Source organism: Mytilus edulis, chromosome 11, assembly GCF_963676685.1.
Source record: "Mytilus edulis chromosome 11, xbMytEdul2.2, whole genome shotgun sequence".
Classification (NCBI taxonomy): Eukaryota; Metazoa; Mollusca; class Bivalvia; order Mytilida; family Mytilidae; genus Mytilus; species Mytilus edulis.
This window is the reverse complement of record NC_092354.1, coordinates 80,374,051-80,397,237: the sequence shown is the minus strand read 5'-3', so window position 1 is coordinate 80,397,237 and position 23,187 is coordinate 80,374,051. Positions and strand designations below refer to the sequence as shown.

Genomic DNA, 23,187 nt, shown 5'->3' with positions numbered 1-23,187 from the left:
AACTGAATATTAAGTTTTATCATAAGAAATAATTGTCAGCATCTACTCAAAGCAATATTCCTAACAGTCATGAATCAAAAGATGTCCGAGAGATATAAAAGAATTTCAAACTCATATGTCGAAATGAGGGCCCTCATGGGGTTTTTGATTATGTAATTACTTGGCCGTTTTTTTAATGATTATTTGATTATTAAGCCAAATATTTCATGATTATTTGATTACCTATAGCTAGGACTGTATTTTTAGTTTATGATTATTTGATTACTAAAGATAAGCAAATATTTAATGATTATGAGATTATATTGGCAAGAAAATGGTGATTATGTGATTACTAGGACCCCCCCCCCCCCATGAGGGGCCTCCGAAATTAAACTAACATGTCACGCTCGACAAATAATTCGAAATATTATCAAAAGACAAACAAAATACACTATATAAAGCAACCTAAATCGTACACAATTTTGAGGTGATCTCAGGTGTTTACGAATAAATGACCGATCATGTAACAATAAACAAAAAACATAATAATCCCTATCATTTATTAAAGTATCCCACTATTACGGATTATACTGGACTCTTTTATAAAACATGTAAAGGCAAGACATCAACAATTTCGTAAGTAAACGATCATGCACATTTGATATCCCTTAAGCTAACTTAAATGATCTTGGGCCTACTCAAATGAACAAAGCTGATAATCTAACAAAATGTATCATTTTTGAAGTATCTAATCGCTAAATACAAACTTGTATTTTACGTTGATGCTGTCATATACTGTCAGTTTGGACATGTATGTTCTTAATGAATCTTAAATCTATGTGCTTTTAATTGCATTACAAAATATTGAATAGATGTATTATACGCATGAACCAGACCTTATGTTTTTCTAATTCAAAACGGTAATATCAAAACACTATTGCAATCCGAAAATGACATAAATAAAGGCAACTGTAGTATACGGCTGTTTTAAAGTCATACATCGATGCAGAGGTTACAAAACCGAGGGAAACACATAAACTTAAAATGATTGGTTGAGGTCAATGTTATATTTTTTTACTTTTTTTCTGTAAAAATCTGAAAGATGTGGTTGTTTTATCAAAGACTTTAAATATTTTATGATGATTACGTCTTGTTTTATAGCTCATGATGGATCAAAATAATTTGTAAGAATTATCAATCATAATCCAATTAGTTCTGACTGCATCCATCGGTATAAATACAGATCCAAGCCGTCTTCTGATCACAGCAGGTTAACATCGTCGACCATAATTCACCATGACAATGATAACTTTACTTCTGGTCTCCCTCGTCGGAGCTGTGTATTGCGGAATATTGGATCGTGGTTTTGGTGATAGAGGCATAGCAAATGGAGGTGATGCTGGCGGAGTCGTAGAAAATGGGGTCGGTGCTGCAGCTGTGACAGAAGGTCAGTTAGAAATAGTTTAGTTGGGTTTTTTTTTTTGTATTATAAATATTTTAGTTTTTTTTTATAATATTAGTACTCAGTTCTAACCTTTATGTTACCTGGAAAAAACCGGCAAACTGTAATGAATATAGTTTTTATTCCGTTAAGCAATTTAAATGGTTATTGTAATAAATCATCAATTAACGTAGATGGTGTATGTATATGATGAAGTAAAAACGTAAATGTCGTACTCGATGGAGTGTCTAAAGAATGAATTTCATGATTTTAAATACCAGCATTGTTGACATCATATATTAGAAATAAAAAAGACCGTCCAAAAACATTCATTTGTATTAATCTCGCAGTGTCTAAATCTAAATTGTTTGTACTTGAATACTTTATATCTATGTAATCGGTACTGAATTGACAATAAAGTTTTTCACATCGCATAGGGGTGTCTTAAATTATTGCTGATATCGGTCTGTTGGCAATACACCAATTAACTTTGTAATATTATTATATTGTTTATTGTTTATTACAGCTGGGAGGTATTGGTGTACATGTCGTCCAGGAAACTGTCTGTTGGGCGAAGTGGTTCTAAGCAGACAATGCAGACTTGGACCATTGTTTCCATGGCAGTCAGATTCATGCTGCAAGTGGCTTCCATGTTCACTTTCTAGCGTTAGTTACGCTGGAGGATCAGATCCAATTATTGGTCTTGGAGATGGAAATGGCACTTTAAATGGAAATGGCGGTGGTAATGGTAATGGAAATGGCGTTGGATATGGAAATGGGGGTGGAAATGGAAATGGCGGTGGAAATGGAAATGGAAATGGCGATGGAAATGGAAATGGAAATGGCGGTGGAAATGGAAATGGAAATGGCGGTGTAAATGGAAATGGAAATGGCGGTGGAAATGGATATGGAAATGGCGGTGTAAATGGAAATGGAAATGGAAATGGGGGTGTAAATGGAAATGGAAATGGCGGTGGTAATGGAAATGGAAATGGCGGTGGAAATGGATATGGAAATGGAAATGGAAATGGAAATGGAAATGGAAATGGAAATGGCGGTGGAAATGGAAATGGGGTTGGAAATGGAAATGGAAATGGAAATGGATATGGAAATGGCGGTGGAAATGGAAATGGTGTTGTAAATGGAAATGGAAATGGCGGTGGCAATGGAAATGGGGTTGGAAATGGAAATGGAAATGGAAATGGAAATGGAAATGGAAATGGAAATGGAGGTGGAAATGGAAGTGGAAATGGAAATGGCGGTGGAAATGGAAATGGGGTTGTAAATGGAAATGGAAATGGAAATGGCGGTGGAAATGGATATGGAAATGGCGGTGTAAATGGAAATGGAAATGGAAATGGAAATGGGGGTGTAAATGGAAATGGAAAAGGCGGTGGAAATGGAAATGGAAATGGCGGTGGAAATGGAAATGGCGGTGGAAATGGAAATGGGGTTGTAAATGGAAATGGAAATGGAAATGGCGGTGGAAATGGATATGGAAATGGCGGTGTAAATGGAAATGGAAATGGAAATGGAAATGGAAATGGAAATGGAAATGGCGGTGGAAATGGATATGGAAATGGCGGTGGAAATGGAAATGGAAATGGCGGTGGAAATGGAAATGGGGGTGTAAATGGAAATGGCGGTGGAAATGGAAATGGAAATGGAAATGGAAATGGCGGTGGAAATGGAAATGGAAATGGCGGTGGAAATGGATATGGAAATGGCGGTGTAAATGGAAATGGATATGGCGCTGGAAATGGAAATGGAAATGGCGGTGGAAATGGCGGTGGAAATGGCGCTGTATATGGAAATGGAAATGGCAGTGGAAATGGAAATGGTGGTGGAAATGGAAATGGAAATGGATATGGCAATGGAAATGGAAATGGAAATGGCGGTGTAAATGGAAATGGCGGTGGAAATGGAAATGGAAATGGCGCTGGAAATGGATATGGAAATGGAAATGGAAATGGCGGTGTAAATGGAAATGGATATGGCGGTGTAAATGGAAATGGCAATGGCGCTGGAAATGGAAATGGAAATGGAAATGGCGGTGGAAATGGAAATGGAAATGGCGGTGGAAATGGATATGGAAATGGCGGTGTAAATGGAAATGGATATGGCGCTGGAAATGGAAATGGAAATGGCGGTGGAAATGGAAATGGAAATGGCGCTGTATATGGAAATGGAAATGGCAGTGGAAATGGAAATGGGGGTGGAAATGGAAATGGAAATGGATATGGCAATGGAAATGGAAATGGAAATGGCGGTGTAAATGGAAATGGAAATGGCGGTGGAAATGGAAATGGAAATGGAAATGGAAATGGATATGGAAATGGAAATGGAAATGGAAATGGCGGTGTAAATGGAAATGGAAATGGCGGTGTAAATGGAAATGGATATGGCGGTGTAAATGGAAATGGCAATGGCGCTGGAAATGGAAATGGAAATGGTGGTGGAAATGGAAATGGAAATGGCGTTGGAAATGGAAATGGCGGTGTAAATGGAAATGGCTATGGCGTTGAAAATGGAAATGGAAATGGCGGTGTAAATGGAAATGGATATGGCGTTGGAAATGGAAATGGAAATGGCGGTGGAAATGGAAATGGGGTTGGAAATGGAAATGGAAATGGTGGTGGAAATGGAAATGGGAATGGCGTTGGAAATGGAAATGGAAATGGCGGTGGAAGTGGAAATGGAAATGGCGTTGGAAATGGAAATGGAAATGGCGGTGTAAATGGAAATGGAAATGGAGGTGTAAATGGAAATGGAAATGGTGTTGTAAATGGAAATGGAAATGGAAATGGAAATGGAAATGGAAATGGTGGCGGATATGGAAATGGAGTTGGGAATGGAAATGGTGGCGGATATGGTTATGGAAATGGAAATGGAAATGGAGGCGGATATGGATATAAAGGACAAAAAGTGGGATAAGCTGCTAGAACGGAAAGCGGCTATTGATTTGTAGGGAAAAGTGATACATATTTAAAGTATGTTTCGAATGATGGTTCTAATTTCAATTTAAAAATGACGATTTGCTGATGGTCAAACTCTATTAAAAATATATTCACTAATTATTTTCTCAATTTGTTTGTGTACTTAACTAGCCATGACATTTAAGTTGGCAGTACGTATTGGCTCTTAAACCAAACAATTGTTTGAATACGCTACGTTTTTCCTACTGATGGTTAAAAATCAGTCCTTACGAATATTGCGTTTACTGTTCTGGCTATTTTTAGTTGTATCAAACCGAGACGGCTATCTACTTATGCATCCCGTCATTGTGCTATAGTGTTAAGATAAATGTGTAAATTCTTGTCTTCCATTGTTAGCTCGCCGACTCAATTGGCGTCAGTCGTCCGTTGTCGCCTTTTACTTTTTAAAAAATCTTCTACTCTGAAACAATTTGGCTAAATTTAACCAAACTTGTACAAAATCAACATTTGGGTAAGAAGTTTAGAAAATGCATCCAATAATTTAAAACGTTCGTAGGATGTTTTACCCTCTTTTTTGTGTTGTTGACAAAATAAAGAAGATATAGAGAAACCAAAGAGACGGAAAAGTCAGTCTTACAACATGAACAAAATAGACCTCTTTATATGAGCGAATGCCCTTAAGGATGTACACATCTGAGAAACCAAACATGTCTAAAATTAAACTTTTTTCAATTAACCTGATTTTTGGGATGATATAACTGCAAAAAAATAATTGGTAAAGAAAAAATCATATGGTGGTGCATTTCTTTTTTTTTTTGCTACGACCCTTTGAAAATACCCAGTTTTGATGATTTTCCCATTTTGTTATTAAATTTTACCTATTTTGGGGTTATTGGCGTAAACAAAATCAAAGTTCCGCAACTTTTTGTGTCAAGTATACCATGCTGTCAATTTTGTAAATGTGTGATCTTTCACAGATTTAAGAACAGATACATATTATTTAAACTATTTTGTAATAAATGATTGAAAAAATTACATATCTAAGAAACTTGAAAAGACAAGAATGATATGGGATGTACATGAGACATATAAAATCATTTGGTGTATCCCTCACCTATTTTCTCAAAATTTTGGCTAAAAAGACCAACTTGATTGGTTGTAAAATATGAAAACTGGATAACTAAAAAAACTATTCATTGTAAATACATTTTTTTCTTCGCAGAGTTATGTCTGATTATGATATTTTTAAAATGCATTGATATTTTCAAATGTATCAAATGTTTTGGAAATAAATCTAGAACAAGATTTCAACAAGACTGAACTTCACTGTTCCAGGTGACGAGAGACTTGATCGCTTCCAAACACGCAAAAGTCTGTATGTACCTGTACTAAAGTCAGGAGCCTGTTGTTCATTGGTTGTTGTTGGTTCATGCCTGTTGTTCATTGGTTGTCGTTGGTATATGCCTGTTGTTCATTGGTTGTCGTTGGTTCATGCCTGTCTTTTTGGTTTATCGTAAATTGTTTTCTTATAAATTACGGTCTCTAGGGAGTGTAATTAAAATTGATAGAATTTTTAATAACTTGTCAAAATGATGTTTTTATCATGCTTTTTTCAAAAATATATTAAAAAGCATGGGTCACCGGATTTTTTTTTCACGCTACAGGCTGCGCAAAATTGTCAGATTTTGTATAGATTATACATTGTTTTAACCCAGTTGATTCGTTAAAACCAACATTTGTCAAAGTCCAAAACATAAAATCCCATTCCAATGAATCAAATGCTTATGTAAAATCTACACTATTGTCCCTCCTAATATTTAATGTGTGCATACTCTATTACATCTAGAATTTCTCTCAAATTAAACCAAATAAATCTGTTTTAGCATACCATGTTTGATATTCATAATAGTTTTTGGAAGTACCTTTTTTTAATATTTGATCTAGAATATATGACAAAAGTAAAACATCTGTAATAAGAAGTGTAATTGGACGGTAGTTGTTCAAAAATGATGAATGAACTTTTTTAAATATCAACGTTAATATTCTGGTAATTTTTCTCGGATTTTAAAACACAAATTAGACCTCTGTAACTTTACGTTATACTATGTACCTAGAATTGGTAAATACGCGATATGCATCTTCGTTTTTAAAGATATACACAGACATGCATTTGGTTTTGGGGTCATTGTAGGATTATCAAAAAATTCAATGCAATGGTATATATTTACTCTAAATGACTTAAAAATAACTGTTACTTTACTGACTCGGTACAGGCATTACGGGTTTAACGGGATTGTATAGCTACACTACAGACATACAACACAAGCGGCGGTAGTCGCGGCAGTGATGGTAGAGGATTGGCATTAGGACGAGGGTGAGGAGGAAGAGGAAGATGAAAATGAGGAGGAGGAGGGGGAGGGAAAGGATGTATTTGTTTCCCAAATATTTTTCAAAATGAGAAGTCACTGCTTGAAAACTGCTTGAAAAAAGCCAATAGTGATACAGAGCTTGATTTCCTGTTTCTAAAACTGTAATAGCTTTTGTACCAAAGCATAATACTGATAGTTGTTTTAGTTGGTCAGTTCTTCCTCTATTGAGTTTTGATTTCAAAGTAGTACTAAGCTTCTGTCTTGGTGCTAGACATGTATTCCTAGATCAGATAAAAGTCAACCTAGAACACTGATGATTTAAACATATATCAGTGCTGCTAGTCTGACGTATACATTTTCTCACAAAGTGCAAGTCAAGATATGTCAGTGTATGATACGGATTATCCAAAAACGGAGGAGATAACTAAGGGAGGTAAATGTAGAGCTCTCTGTTGATTTTAAGTATTTCGTCAGTGGTGATGATATTGTAGTATTTTCGTTTTTCTGTGAGACACGGGTGCTCTGAGAACGGACACATTTACTAAGAGAAAGAGAAAATAATCTTATGATAAAACACAATTACTCAATATTTTTTTTTTTTTGCATTCTTAAACAGATATAAAATATATCCGACTGCTTACAACGCGTAGACGGCAAGGAACAAGCTACAGAACTTTTAGAAGGGGGTTAATTGAATAAGCTACGTTAATTACTAGATGAAGTTATAGAATACATTACTGGTCCATATATTTTTTTTTAAATTCGAAGGTTCCATTTGAAAATGAATATTTATTGAAAGTAGATACTATCTTTTCTATGAACTTGGCATCGATTGTTCCTCTTTATGTACCAAACACGTCAAACATTATGAACTCGAATTTTGATTAAAACGTTTAATTGTGAGATGTATCTTATAAGTATGTTCATTGTTTTCTCCTGTATCCACTGTCTGCAGACAAACTACTTGGTCGAGTGTTGATTTGTTAAGCTGTCCAAATATTGGTGTTACGACAACAGTCTACAGATGATTTAAATGTAGGCAAAACATGATATGCGATAAAAGAGTTAATATACAAATTTGCGATACGAGACGCGATATAGAAAGTATGTGGTATAAGGCTAGAGTTTCTTTTCAAGGCCAATTTTTCAAAATTGCAGCCACAAGCAAGTACTAAGTATATGATAGATTGTATATTGGTTCGATAAGCTGTTATAGTGAAAAGGACCACAATAATGACATAACACCAAAATGCCAACAGATTTATGTCTAAACTAATTATGTAAAAATAAGTACAGTATTATATGCATTACAGTATGTGTGTGTATTACAGTATGTGTGTGCATTACAGTATGTGTGTGTATTACAGTATGTGTGTGCATTACAGTATGTGTGTGTATTAAAAACAATACTTATATAAAATGAAATACTGATAATAATTTTATTCATTTCAGTAGTAAATAAATTACTTAGTCCTTTTATCTAAAAATTAAAAATGGGTTTAAGTAAACCGAAACTACTTGAAGTAAGAAAAATATTTACAGAACTACACATATTTATTTTGTATGCCTTATTTATGGGTGTAATGTTTTTCAGTCTGTGCGTCCATTCGTTCGTCCGCCAGTCTGACCCGCTTCAATTTAAAGTTTTTGGTAAACTTTAAACTTAGTACGCATTTCCCTATAATATGATCTTTCTGATTTTAATGCCAAATTCGAGTTTTGACCTCTAATTTCGTGGTTAACTGAACATAGAAAATGATAGTACAAGTAACACATCAGTGTACTATGAACACATTCTTTTTACAAAAATGCAGTATGAAAGTTACCGGTATTACTTCTGATAACTTGGGAGTTACAGCTCATGCCCTATATGATGTCGTTTTTTACATAACAAATAAATCACGAACTCCGAGGAAAATTCAAAATGGAAGTCTATAATCAAATGGCAAAATCAATTGATAAAACACAACAAACGAATGGACAACAAATGTCATATTCCTGACTTGGTACAAGCATTCTCAAATGTAAAAAATGGTGGATTGAACATGGTTTTATAGCGCTTATCCTCCCACTTGTATGACAGTCCCATCAAATTCCATTGTATTGTCACCGATGTGTAAACAAAACAAACATAAAAGGTTACATTGTCAAAATATGGGTAAAGCAGTCATCCCCGTATCACAATCTCAAAACAAACAAATGTTTAACAAAGAAGCACAAAAAGCATATATCAAATTTAATAACCATATGCATTGCTTAGTGATACATGTTATGTATTTTGTAATTCAACCCATAAAGAATTGTAATATTCGCATCAACTCGTAGTGTAGTCGCGTGTTTGACGTCAGACAATGAAACGTCACACAGGCATAAATATAAAATAATTTCGTCGTTCAAAGTATTTTCAAAATTTTAATTTCACATGAAGAATAGTGGTATACAGGGTTGAAAAATGAAAAAGCCTTTGTTAAAACTAATTTCAGAAAAAGACCGAGATTTAAAATCATCGAGAAGTTCTTTAGAATTTTTAACAATCCACATATGGTTAATACCACTACTGGCAAATAGTTTTGTTGTATTTTCAAAATTTTAATAGATCAATAACATAATGGCATTATGATAGAACAATAACATAATGGTGGGATCGCTTAAAGTACAGAGCCAGGTCATATGTACCAAAAAAAATCAGATTGTTTATACAGTTATAAAATGTTTATGTGTTTTTGTATTTCACGATTAACAAAACACATTGACGATGAAATCGCAAATTACGAGTTGTGCCACAAATGGACCAGGAACTGATTATCTTTTTGAACCACCACTAGCTTTCGAAGGGTTTTATGTTGATAAATAAAGGCAACAGTAGTATACCGCTGTTCAAAACTCATAAATCCATGGACAAAAACAAAATCGGGGTAACAAACTAAAACTGAGGGAAACGCATTAAATATAAGAGGAGAACAACGCCACACCATTAAAATGTAACACAAACACACACACACAGAAACAGACGAAGCATTAGGCAAAAACCTATGAGAATAACAAATATAACATAATATAATATAAAATAAGTCTTTAGTGTTTTGAATTTCAGTTCGTGCATAAATGTTTTAAGTTGGTCTTTTCAGGTATGACTTTGTCAGTTATGTTTTGACTTATGAGTTTATTTTTTTATTTGGTAATACCTTTACCGTTAGAGTAAATTAATAATGTATATTAGCATTGTTGGTAAAAAGTAAAATCACACAAATACTGAACTCCAAGGAAAATTCAATCGGAAAGTCCCAAATCACATGGCAAAATCAAATGACAAAACACATCAAACGACGGAAGGACACTGTCATATTCATGACTTGGTACAAGCATTTTCAAATGTCGAAAATGGTGGATTATAGCGCTAAACCTCTCACATTTACAACAGCCTCATCAAGTTCCGCTATATTTACAACGATGCATGAACAAAACAGACATAATAAATAAAATAGTCAAAATATGGGTACAGCAGTCATCACTGTGTTACAATCTTTAACCTAACAATTTTACAAATCAGCACATACCAATCTATCAAATTAAAAACACATGCATAGCTTAGCATGTCGGACGTTAGAAAATTTATACGTTACATAGGAAGAAAATTTGTCGTTCAATGTTCATGATGTTTACACCATTCAATTCTAAAATTTCAAATGGGAAATGTTGGCATACATTGAAAAAATCAAAAGTATGTTAGAATTAATTTCAGAAATAGACCGAAATTTAAAATTGCCCAGAAGTTCTGTAGAATTTCTGAGAATCCTAAAATGGTTAATACCACTACTCGATTAACATAATTTTGTTGTTCAACGTATTTTCTAATTTATAATAGAACTATAACATAATGGCATTTAATAGAAGAATAACAAAATGACGGAATATTTTAAAGTACAGAGTCACGTTTTAAGAACCAAAAGAAACACAAAAAGTCGCATATACAAAAACACCAGAAAAATTAAACATAATACAAACACATTGGATGGATGTATTAGTACCGAGCCACGTCAATGGATATCACAGAACGCAATCCAAAGAGTAAATTGGTATCATTTATAGGCTGACATATGCCTGGGTTTCGTTAACTGTTTAATAAGTGAGGAAACTAAGATAGTAAATAGTAGGTCAGTCAACCTGCGTACTTTTTGTAATGGAGTACCAATAACATACTACCAATTCATAGAACGACAAGCAAACAAGCAATACATTATTATTATGACAGTTATTATCCATTTGTTTGATGTGCTTGAGCTTTTGATTTTGCCATTCCATAAGGGACTTTCCGTTTTGAATTTTCCTCAGAGTATTTTTGAGATTGTTCTTTTTTCTGTTTAAACAGTTATTTATTTTAAGTTTTATGTTTTTGAGGAAATAGACATATTAAAAACTACAGAAAAATACATATGACCGCTAACTATTTCATCATACTTAGGAACCACTTTTAAGAACAAGAAACAAATTTTTAAATACATTGATGTATAGGGTTGATGTGTTACTGCTGATAATAGGTGAACTAACGTTCCGTACACTAGAGAAAAGATCATTTGGTATGTTTTATATGCACATATTTCGCCAATTGTATGACAATTTGAGATTCATAATAACTAAACTATATACGAGAGGGGTGAACGATACTAAAGGGATGTGCAAACACACACTTAAGGAATGTACAAACACACACTAAAGGAATGTACAAACACACACTAAAGGGATGTACAAACACACACGAAAGGGATGTACAAACACACACTAAAGGGATGTACACACACACTGCATGGATGTAAAAACACACACTACATGGATGTACAAACACACATTAAAGGGATGTACAAACACACACTAAAGGGATGTACAAACACACACTAAAGGGATGTACAAACACACACTACAGGGATGTACGAACACACACTAAAGGGATGTACAAACACACACTAAAGGGATGTGCAAACCCACACTAAAGGGATGTGCAAACCCACACCAAGACGACGAACTGACAACGTGGCGGCAACAATATAAAAACATAAACTAATCAGTATTACAGAGATGCCAAAAGGCGTTTTCCTCTGTGCTTTTTTTTAAATGTGCAACATTAAAATGTAACCAACAAGCGAATAGCATTTCTGCTAACTGACAAACTTTAAGTGTCAGATATGTAATGTAGTGTAACCACAGTGCAACCTCTACCAACATGCCAACTATGGGACTTTGAACAAGGGCCAGTTTGGACAGTATTTAAAGGCAAATAAAATATAACAGAGTTACCAACGAGTCGTTTTCCTCTATGTTTTTTAACATTTAAATGAAACCAACACGTGAATATCATTTTTTTTTCATTGACAAAGGGTCAGATGTAATATAGTGTGAACACACTACAACTTTATAAACCGTACGGCTTTTTGCTTTTGAAAAAAGTGCCGGTTTGTACAGTGTTAACTTTTACAGGCAATTATAACATGACAGATCATGGTCGCGTGATAAACGTTTATTTTCTTCGTTGAGAAGTACAAGCGAAACAATGAGTTAATGACATGATGCATTGACTGACCTTAATTTAATTTGTTATAATTTAAGAATATAATATATAGACTTAATTTGAGTGTGAGTTATACTTACAAATGATGTATGGTTTGCATGTCGTTCTGGTAGTCAAATTTTAAAGTTACTGATCGTTTAACAGAGTGAAAGTTCATAAATTTTTGTTAAGATATACAACTTGTTGTCAATTGTTAGACAAGTAAAGTGTGGTTAATGTTTTTTTATTAGATTTATCAACAATTATGTGGAATATAGTAAAATGATGAGTAAGATCGGATACCAGGGAAAACATTAGAAGATATAACGTGTAGTATTAAAATTTGTAATCATCATACCAGCAACTACACAACAGAACCATATAGTTGACTGAAGGCAAATACTACCATGTTTTTCAACTATCACATACCAATATACAAGTTGAATCCTCTAACTTGAAAGTAAAATTAGATTAGGTGAATGCATGCTATTTCCAAACACAATTTATTACCTGGTTTATACCGTTGATTACTACAGGGGAGAAGGATCTATCCTCTCTTTCCAGAGCGCATGTGACTCACCTTACTTTATACCGTTGATTACTAATGGGGAGAAGGGTCTACTTTTTCTTTCCGGAGCACATGTGACTCACCTTACTTTATACTGTTGATTACTACAGGGGAGAAGGATCTACTTTCTCTTTCCTGAGCACATGTGACTCACCTTACTTTATACCGTTGATTACTACAGGGGAGAAGGATATCCTTACTCTTTCAGGAGCACATGTGACTCGCCTTACTTTATATCGTTGATTACTACAGGGGAGAAGGATCTACTTTCTCTTTCCGGAGCACATGTGACTCATCTTACTTTATACCGTTGATTACTACAGGGACAAAGGATCTACTTTCTTTTTCCGGAGCACATGTGACTCACCTTACTTTATACCGTTGATTACTACAGGGGAGAAGGATCTACTTTCTCTTTCCGGAGCACATGTGACTCACCTTACTTTATACCGTTGATTAATACAGGGGAGAAGGATCTACTTTCTCTTTCCGGAGCACATGTGACTCACCTTACTTTATACCGTTGATTACTACAGGGGAGAAGGATCTACTTTCTCTTTCCTGAGCACATGTGACTCACCTTACTGTATACCGTTGATTACTACAGGGAAGAAGGATCTACTTTCTCTTTCCGGAGCACATGTGACTAACCTTACTTTATACCGTTGATTACTGCAGGGGAGAAGAACAAGCGAAACAATGCGTCAATGACTTGATGCATTGACTGACCATAATTTAATTTGTTATAATTAAAGAATATAATATATAGACTTGACTTAATTTGAGTGTGAATTATACTTACAAATGATGTATGGTTTGCATGTCGTTCTGGTAGTCAAATTTTAAAGTTACTGATCGTTTAACAGAGTGAAAGTTCATAAATTTTTGTTAAGATATACAACTTGTTGTCAATTGTTAGACAAGTAAAGTGTGGTTAATGTTTTTTTATTAGATTTATCAACAATTATGTGGAATATAGTAAAATGATGAGTAAGATCGGAAACCAGGGAAAACATTAGAAGATATAACGTGTAGTATTAAAATTTGTAATCATCATACCAGCAACTACACAACAGAACCATATAGTTGACTGAAGGCAAATACTACCATGTTTTTCAACTATCACATACCAATATACAAGTTGAATCCTCTAACTTGAAAGTAAAATTAGATTAAGTGAATGCATGCTATTTCCAAACACAATTTATTACCTGGTTTATACCGTTGATTACTACAAAGGAGAAGGATCTACCCTCTCGTTCCGGAGCGCATGTGACTCAACTTACTTTATACCGTTGATTACTAATGGGGAGAAGGATCTAATTTGTCTTTCCGGAGCACATGTGACTCACCTTACTTTATACCGTTGATTACTACAGGGGAGAAGGATCTACCTTCTCTTTCCGGAGCACATGTGACTCACCTTACTTTATACTGTTGATTACTACAGGGGAGAAGGATCTACTTTCTCTTTCGCACATGTGACTCACCTTACTTTATACCGTTGATTACTACAGGGGAGAAGGATCTACTTTCTCTTTCCGGAGCACATGTGACTCATCTTACTTTATACCGTTGATTACTACAGGGAAGAAGGATCTACTTTCTTTTTCCTGAGCACATGTGACTCACCTTACTTTATACCGTTGATTACTACAGGGGAGAAGGATCTACTTTCTCTTTCCGGAGCACATGTGACTCACCTTACTTTATACCGTTGATTAATACAGGGGAGAAGGATCTACTTTCTCTTTCCGGAGCACATGTGACTCACCTTACTTTATACCGTTGATTACTACAGGGGAGAAGGATCTACTTTCTCTTTCCTGAGCACATGTGACTCACCTTACTGTATACCGTTGATTACTACAGGGAAGAAGGATCTACTTTCTCTTTCCGGAGCACATGTGACTAACCTTACTTTATACCGTTGATTACTACAGGGGAGAAGTACAAGCGAAGCAATGCGTCAATGACTTGATGCATTGACTGACCTGAATTTAATTTGTTATATAATTAAAGAATATAATCTATAGACTTAATTTGAGTGTGAGTTATACTTACAAATGATGTATGGTTTGCATGTCGTTCTGGTAGTCAAATTTTAAAGTTACTGATCGTTTAACAGAGTGAAAGTTCATAAATTTTTGTTAAGATATACAACTTGTTGTCAATTGTTAGACAAGTAAAGTGTGGTTAATGTTTTTTTTATTAGATTTATCAACAATTATGTGGAATATAGTAAAATGATGAGTAAGATCGGAAACCAGGGAAAACATTAGAAGATATAACGTGTAGTATTAAAATTTGTAATCATCATACCAGCAACTACACAACAGAACCATATAGTTAACTGAAGGCAAATACTACCATGTTTTTCAACTATCACATACCAATATACAAGTTGAATCCTCTAACTTGAATGTAAAATTAGATTAAGTGAATGCATGCTATTTCCAAACACAAATTATTACCTGGTTTATACCGTTGATTACTACAGGGGAGAAGGATCTACTTTGTCTTTCCGGAGCACATGTGACTCACCTTACTTTATACCGTTGATTACTAATGGGGAGAAGGATCTACTTTCTCTTTCCGGAGCACATGTGACTCACATTTACTTTATACCGTTGATTACTACAGGGGAGAAGGATCTACTTTCTCTTTCAGGAGCACATGTGACTCACCTTACTTTATACCGTTGATTACTACAGGGGAGAAGGATCTACTTTCGCTTTCCGGAGCACATGTGCCTCACCTTACTTTATACCGTTGATTACTACAGGGGAGAAGGATCTACCTTCTCTTTCCGGAGCACATGTGACTCACCTTACTTTATACTATTGATTACTACAGGGGAGAAGGATCTACTTTCTCTTTCGCACATGTGACTCACCTTACTTTATACCGTTGATTACTACAGGGGAGAAGGATCTACTTTCTCTTTCCGGAGCACATGTGACTCATCTTACTTTATACCGTTGATTACTACAGGGAAGAAGGATCTACTTTCTTTTTCCTGAGCACATGTGACTCACCTTACTTTATACCGTTGATTACTACAGGGGAGAAGGATCTACTTTCTCTTTCCTGAGCACATGTGACTCACCTTACTGTATACCGTTGATTACTACAGGGAAGAAGGATCTACTTTCTCTTTCCGGAGCACATGTGACTAACCTTACTTTATACCGTTGATTACTACAGGGGAGAAGTACAAGCGAAACAATGCGTCAATGACTTGATGCATTGACTGACCTGAATTTAATTTGTTATATAATTAAAGAATATAATCTATAGACTTAATTTGAGTGTGAGTTATACTTACAAATGATGTATGGTTTGCATGTCGTTCTGGTAGTCAAATTTTAAAGTTACTGATCGTTTAACAGAGTGAAAGTTCATAAATTTTTGTTAAGATATACAACTTGTTGTCAATTGTTAGACAAGTAAAGTGTGGTTAATGTTTTTTTATTAGATTTATCAACAATTATGTGGAATATAGTAAAATGATGAGTAAGATCGGAAACCAGGGAAAACATTAGAAGATATAACGTGTAGTATTAAAATTTGTAATCATCATACCAGCAACTACACAACAGAACCATATAGTTAACTGAAGGCAAATACTACCATGTTTTTCAACTATCACATACCAATATACAAGTTGAATCCTCTAACTTGAATGTAAAATTAGATTAAGTGAATGCATGCTATTTCCAAACACAAATTATTACCTGGTTTATACCGTTGATTACTACAGGGGAGAAGGATCTACTTTGTCTTTCCGGAGCACATGTGACTCACCTTACTTTATACCGTTGATTACTAATGGGGAGAAGGATCTACTTTCTCTTTCCGGAGCACATGTGACTCACATTTACTTTATACCGTTGATTACTACAGGGGAGAAGGATCTACTTTCTCTTTCCGGAGCACATGTGACTCACCTTACTTTATACCGTTGATTACTACAGGGGAGAAGGATCTACTTTCTCTTTCAGGAGCACATGTGACTCACCTTACTTTATACCGTTGAATACTACAGGGGAGAAGGATCTACTTTCGCTTTCCGGAGCACATGTGCCTCACCTTACTTTATACCGTTGATTACTACAGGGGAAAAGGATCTACTTTCTCTTTCCGTAGCACATGTGACTCACCTTACTTGATACCGTTGATAACTACAGGGGAGAAGGATCTACTTTCTCTTTCCGGAGCACATGTGACTCACCTTACTTTATACCGTTAATAACTACAGGGTAGAAGGATCTACTTTCTCTTTCCGGAGCACATGTGACTCACCTCACTTTATACCGTTGATTACTACAGGGGAGAAGGATCTACTTTCTCTTTCCGGAGCACATGTGACTCACCTTACTTTATACCGTTGATTACTACAGGGGAGAAGGATCTACTTTCTCTTTCCGGCGCACATGTGACTCACCTTACTTTATACCGTTGATTACTACAGGGGAGAAGGATCTACTTTCTCTTTCCGGAGCACATGTGACTAACCTTACTTTATACCGTTGATTAATACAGGGGAGAAGGATCTACTTTCTCTTTCCGGAGCACATGTGACTCACCTTACTTTATACCGTTGATTACTACAGGGGAGAAGGATCTACTTTCTCTTTCCTGAGCACATGTGACTCACCTTACTGTATACCGTTGATTACTACAGGGAAGAAGGATCTACTTTCTCTTTCCGGAGCACATGTGACTAACCTTACTTTATACCGTTGATTACTACAGGGGAGAAGTACAAGCGAAGCAATGCGTCAATGACTTGATGCATTGACTGACCTGAATTTAATTTGTTATATAATTAAAGAATATAATCTATAGACTTAATTTGAGTGTGAGTTATACTTACAAATGATGTATGGTTTGCATGTCGTTCTGGTAGTCAAATTTTAAAGTTACTGATCGTTTAACAGAGTGAAAGTTCATAAATTTTTGTTAAGATATACAACTTGTTGTCAATTGTTAGACAAGTAAAGTGTGGTTAATGTTTTTTTATTAGATTTATCAACAATTATGTGGAATATAGTAAAATGATGAGTAAGATCGGAAACCAGGGAAAACATTAGAAGATATAACGTGTAGTATTAAAATTTGTAATCATCATACCAGCAACTACACAACAGAACCATATAGTTAACTGAAGGCAAATACTACCATGTTTTTCAACTATCACATACCAATATACAAGTTGAATCCTCTAACTTGAATGTAAAATTAGATTAAGTTAATGCATGCTATTTCCAAACACAAATTATTACCTGGTTTATACCGTTGATTACTACAGGGGAGAAGGATCTACTTTGTCTTTCCGGAGCACATGTGACTCACCTTACTTTATACCGTTGATTACTAATGGGGAGAAGGATCTACTTTCTCTTTCCGGAGCACATGTGACTCACATTTACTTTATACCGTTGATTACTACAGGGGAGAAGGATCTACTTTCTCTTTCCGGAGCACATGTGACTCACCTTACTTTATACCGTTGATTACTACAGGGGAGAAGGATCTACTTTCTCTTTCAGGAGCACATGTGACTCACCTTACTTTATACCGTTGATTACTACAGGGGAGAAGGATCTACTTTCGCTTTCCGGAGCACATGTGCCTCACCTTACTTTATACCGTTGATTACTACAGGGGAGAAGGATCTACCTTCTCTTTCCGGAGCACATGTGACTCACCTTACTTTATACTATTGATTACTACAGGGGAGAAGGATCTACTTTCTCTTTCGCACATGTGACTCACCTTACTTTATACCGTTGATTTCTACAGGGGAGAAGGATCTACTTTCTCTTTCCGGAGCACATGTGACTCATCTTACTTTATACCGTTGATTACTACAGGGAAGAAGGATCTACTTTCTTTTTCCTGAGCACATGTGACTCACCTTACTTTATACCGTTGATTACTACAGGGGAGAAGGATCTACTTTCTCTTTCCTGAGCACATGTGACTCACCTTACTGTATACCGTTGATTACTACATGGAAGAAGGATCTACTTTCTCTTTCCGGAGCACATGTGACTAACCTTACTTTATACCGTTGATTACTACAGGGGAGAAGTACAAGCGAAACAATGCGTCAATGACTTGATGCATTGACTGACCTGAATTTAATTTGTTATATAATTAAAGAATATAATCTATAGACTTAATTTGAGTGTGAGTTATACTTACAAATGATGTATGGTTTGCATGTCGTTCTGGTAGTCAAATTTTAAAGTTACTGATCGTTTAACAGAGTGAAAGTTCATAAATTTTTGTTAAGATATACAACTTGTTGTCAATTGTTAGACAAGTAAAGTGTGGTTAATGTTTTTTTATTAGATTTATCAACAATTATGTGGAATATAGTAAAATGATGAGTAAGATCGGAAACCAGGGAAAACATTAGAAGATATAACGTGTAGTATTAAAATTTGTAATCATCATACCAGCAACTACACAACAGAACCATATAGTTAACTGAAGGCAAATACTACCATGTTTTTCAACTATCACATACCAATATACAAGTTGAATCCTCTAACTTGAATGTAAAATTAGATTAAGTGAATGCATGCTATTTCCAAACACAAATTATTACCTGGTTTATACCGTTGATTACTACAGGGGAGAAGGATCTACTTTGTCTTTCCGGAGCACATATGACTCACCTTACTTTATACCGTTGATTACTAATGGGGAGAAGGATCTACTTTCTCTTTCCGTAGCACATGTGACTCACATTTACTTTATACCGTTGATTACTACAGGGGAGAAGGATCTACTTTCTCTTTCCGGAGCACATGTGACTCACCTTACTTTATACCGTTGATTACTACAGGGGAGAAGGATCTACTTTCTCTTTCAGGAGCACATGTGACTCACCTTACTTTATACCGTTGAATACTAAAGGGGAGAAGGATCTACTTTCGCTTTCCGGAGCACATGTGCCTCACCTTACTTTATACCGTTGATTACTACAGGGGAAAAGGATCTACTTTCTCCTTCCGTAGCACATGTGACTCACCTTACTTGATACCGTTGATAACTACAGGGGAGAAGGATCTACTTTCTCTTTCCGGAGCACATGTGACTCACCTTACTTTATACCGTTAATAACTACAGGGTAGAAGGATCTACTTTCTCTTTCCGGAGCACATGTGACTCACCTCACTTTATACCGTTGATTACTACAGGGGAGAAGGATCTACTTTCTCTTTCCGGAGCACATGTGACTCACCTTACTTTATACCGTTGATTACTACAGGGGAGAAGGATCTACTTTCTCTTTCCGGCGCACATGTGACTCACCTTACTTTATACCGTTGATTACTACAGGGGAGAAGGATCTACTTTCTCTTTCCGGAGCACATGTGACTAACCTTACTTTATACCGTTGATTACTACAGGGGAGAAGTACAAGCGAAACAATGCGTCAATGACTTGATGCATTGACTGACCTGAATTTAATTTGTTATATAATTAAAGAATATAATCTATAGACTTAATTTGAGTGTGAGTTATACTTACAAATGATGTATGGTTTGCATGTCGTTCTGGTAGTCAAATTTTAAAGTTACTGATCGTTTAACAGAGTGAAAGTTCATAAATTTTTGTTAAGATATACAACTTGTTGTCAATTGTTAGACAAGTAAAGTGTGGTTAATGTTTTTTTTATTAGATTTATCAACAATTATGTGGAATATAGTAAAATGATGAGTAAGATCGGAAACCAGGGAAAACATTAGAAGATATAACGTGTAGTATTAAAATTTGCAATCATCATACCAGCAACTACACAACAGAACCATATAGTTAACTGAAGGCAAATACTACAATGTTTTTTCAACTATCACATACCAATATACAAGTTGAATCCTCTAACTTGAATGTAAAATTAGATTAAGTGAATGCATGCTATTTCCAAACACAAATTATTACCTGGTTTATACCGTTGATTACTACAGTGGAGAAGGATCTACTTTGTCTTTCATGAGCACATGTGACTCACCTTACTTTATACCGTTGATTACTAGTGGGGAGAAGGATCTACTTTCTCTTTCCGGAGCACATGTGACTCACATTTACTTTATACCGTTGATTACTACAGGGGACAAGGATCTACTTTCTCTTTCCGGAGCACATGTGACTCACCTTACTTTATACCGTTGATTACTACAGAGAGAAGGATCTACTTTCTCTTTCAGGAGCACATGTGACTCACCTTACTTTATACCGTTGAATACTACAGGGGAGAAGGATCTACTTTCGCTTTCCGGAGCACATGTGCCTCACCTTACTTTATACCGTTGATGACTACAGGGGAAAAGGATCTACATTCTCTTTCCGTAGCACATGTGACTCACCTTACTTTATACCGTTGATAACTACAGGGGAGAAGGATCTACTTTCTCTTTCCGGAGCACATGTGACTCACCTTACTTTATACCGTTAATAACTACAGGGTAGAAGGATCTACTTTCTCTTTCCGGAGCACATGTGACTCACCTCACTTTATACCGTTGATTACTACAGGTGAGAAGGATCTACTTTCTCTTTCCGGAGCACATGTGACTCACCTTACTTTATACCGTTGATTACTACAGGGGAGAAGGATCTACTTTCTCTTTCCGGAGCACATGTGACTCACCTTACTTTATACCGTTGATTACTACAGGGGAGAAGGATCTACTTTCTCTTTCCTGAGCACATGTGACTCACCTTACTGTATACCGTTGATTACTACAGGGAAGAAGGATCTACTTTCTCTTTCCGGAGCACATGTGACTAACCTTACTTTATACCGTTGATTACTACAGGGGAGAAGTACAAGCGAAACAATGCGTCAATGACTTGATGCATTGACTGACCTGAATTTAATTTGTTATATAATTAAAGAATATAATCTATAGACTTAATTTGAGTGTGAGTTATACTTACAAATGATGTATGGTTTGCATGTCGTTCTGGTAGTCAAATTTTAAAGTTACTGATCGTTTAACAGAGTGAAAGTTCATAAATTTTTGTTAAGATATACAACTTGTTGTCAATTGTTAGACAAGTAAAGTGTGGTTAATGTTTTTTTTATTAGATTTATCAACAATTATGTGGAATATAGTAAAATGATGAGTAAGATCGGAAACCAGGGAAAACATTAGAAGATATAACGTGTAGTATTAAAATTTGCAATCATCATACCAGCAACTACACAACAGAACCATATAGTTAACTGAAGGCAAATACTACAATGTTTTTTCAACTATCACATACCAATATACAAGTTGAATCCTCTAACTTGAATGTAAAATTAGATTAAGTGAATGCATGCTATTTCCAAACACAAATTATTACCTGGTTTATACCGTTGATTACTACAGTGGAGAAGGATCTACTTTGTCTTTCATGAGCACATGTGACTCACCTTACTTTATACCGTTGATTACTAGTGGGGAGAAGGATCTACTTTCTCTTTCCGGAGCACATGTGACTCACATTTACTTTATACCGTTGATTACTACAGGGGACAAGGATCTACTTTCTCTTTCCGGAGCACATGTGACTCACCTTACTTTATACCGTTGATTACTACAGAGAGAAGGATCTACTTTCTCTTTCAGGAGCACATGTGACTCACCTTACTTTATACCGTTGAATACTACAGGGGAGAAGGATCTACTTTCGCTTTCCGGAGCACATGTGCCTCACCTTACTTTATACCGTTGATGACTACAGGGGAAAAGGATCTACATTCTCTTTCCGTAGCACATGTGACTCACCTTACTTTATACCGTTGATAACTACAGGGGAGAAGGATCTACTTTCTCTTTCCGGAGCACATGTGACTCACCTTACTTTATACCGTTAATAACTACAGGGTAGAAGGATCTACTTTCTCTTTCCGGAGCACATGTGACTCACCTCACTTTATACCGTTGATTACTACAGGTGAGAAGGATCTACTTTCTCTTTCCGGAGCACATGTGACTCACCTTACTTTATACCGTTGATTACTACAGGGGAGAAGGATCTACTTTCTCTTTCCGGAGCACATGTGACTCACCTTACTTTATACCGTTGATTACTACAGGGGAGAAGGATCTACTTTCTCTTTCCGGAGCACATGTGACTCACCTTACTTTATACCGTTGATTACTACAGGGGAGAAGGATCTACTTTCTCTTTCCGGAGCACATGTGACTCACCTTACTTTACACTGTTGATTACTACAGGGGAGAAGGTTCTACTTTCTCTTTCCGGAGCACATGTGACTCACCTTACTTTATACCGTTGATTACCACAGGAGAGAAGGATCTACTTTCTCTTTCCGGAGC

The 23,187-nt window shown here is 35.7% G+C and overlaps 1 protein-coding gene across 1 annotated transcript; it reads left to right on the top strand.

Moving 5' to 3' along the window:
- Positions 1–1,225: 1,225 nt before the first annotated feature.
- LOC139496382 (fibroin heavy chain-like) lies at positions 1,226–4,495 on the top strand. Its single transcript, XM_071284956.1, has 2 exons — positions 1,226–1,426; positions 1,947–4,495. Exons 1-2 carry the CDS (start codon positions 1,276–1,278, stop codon positions 4,352–4,354), a joined length of 2,559 nt encoding a protein of 852 aa, XP_071141057.1. The 5' UTR covers positions 1,226–1,275; the 3' UTR covers positions 4,355–4,495.
- The last annotated feature ends 18,692 nt before the right edge of the window (positions 4,496–23,187 follow it).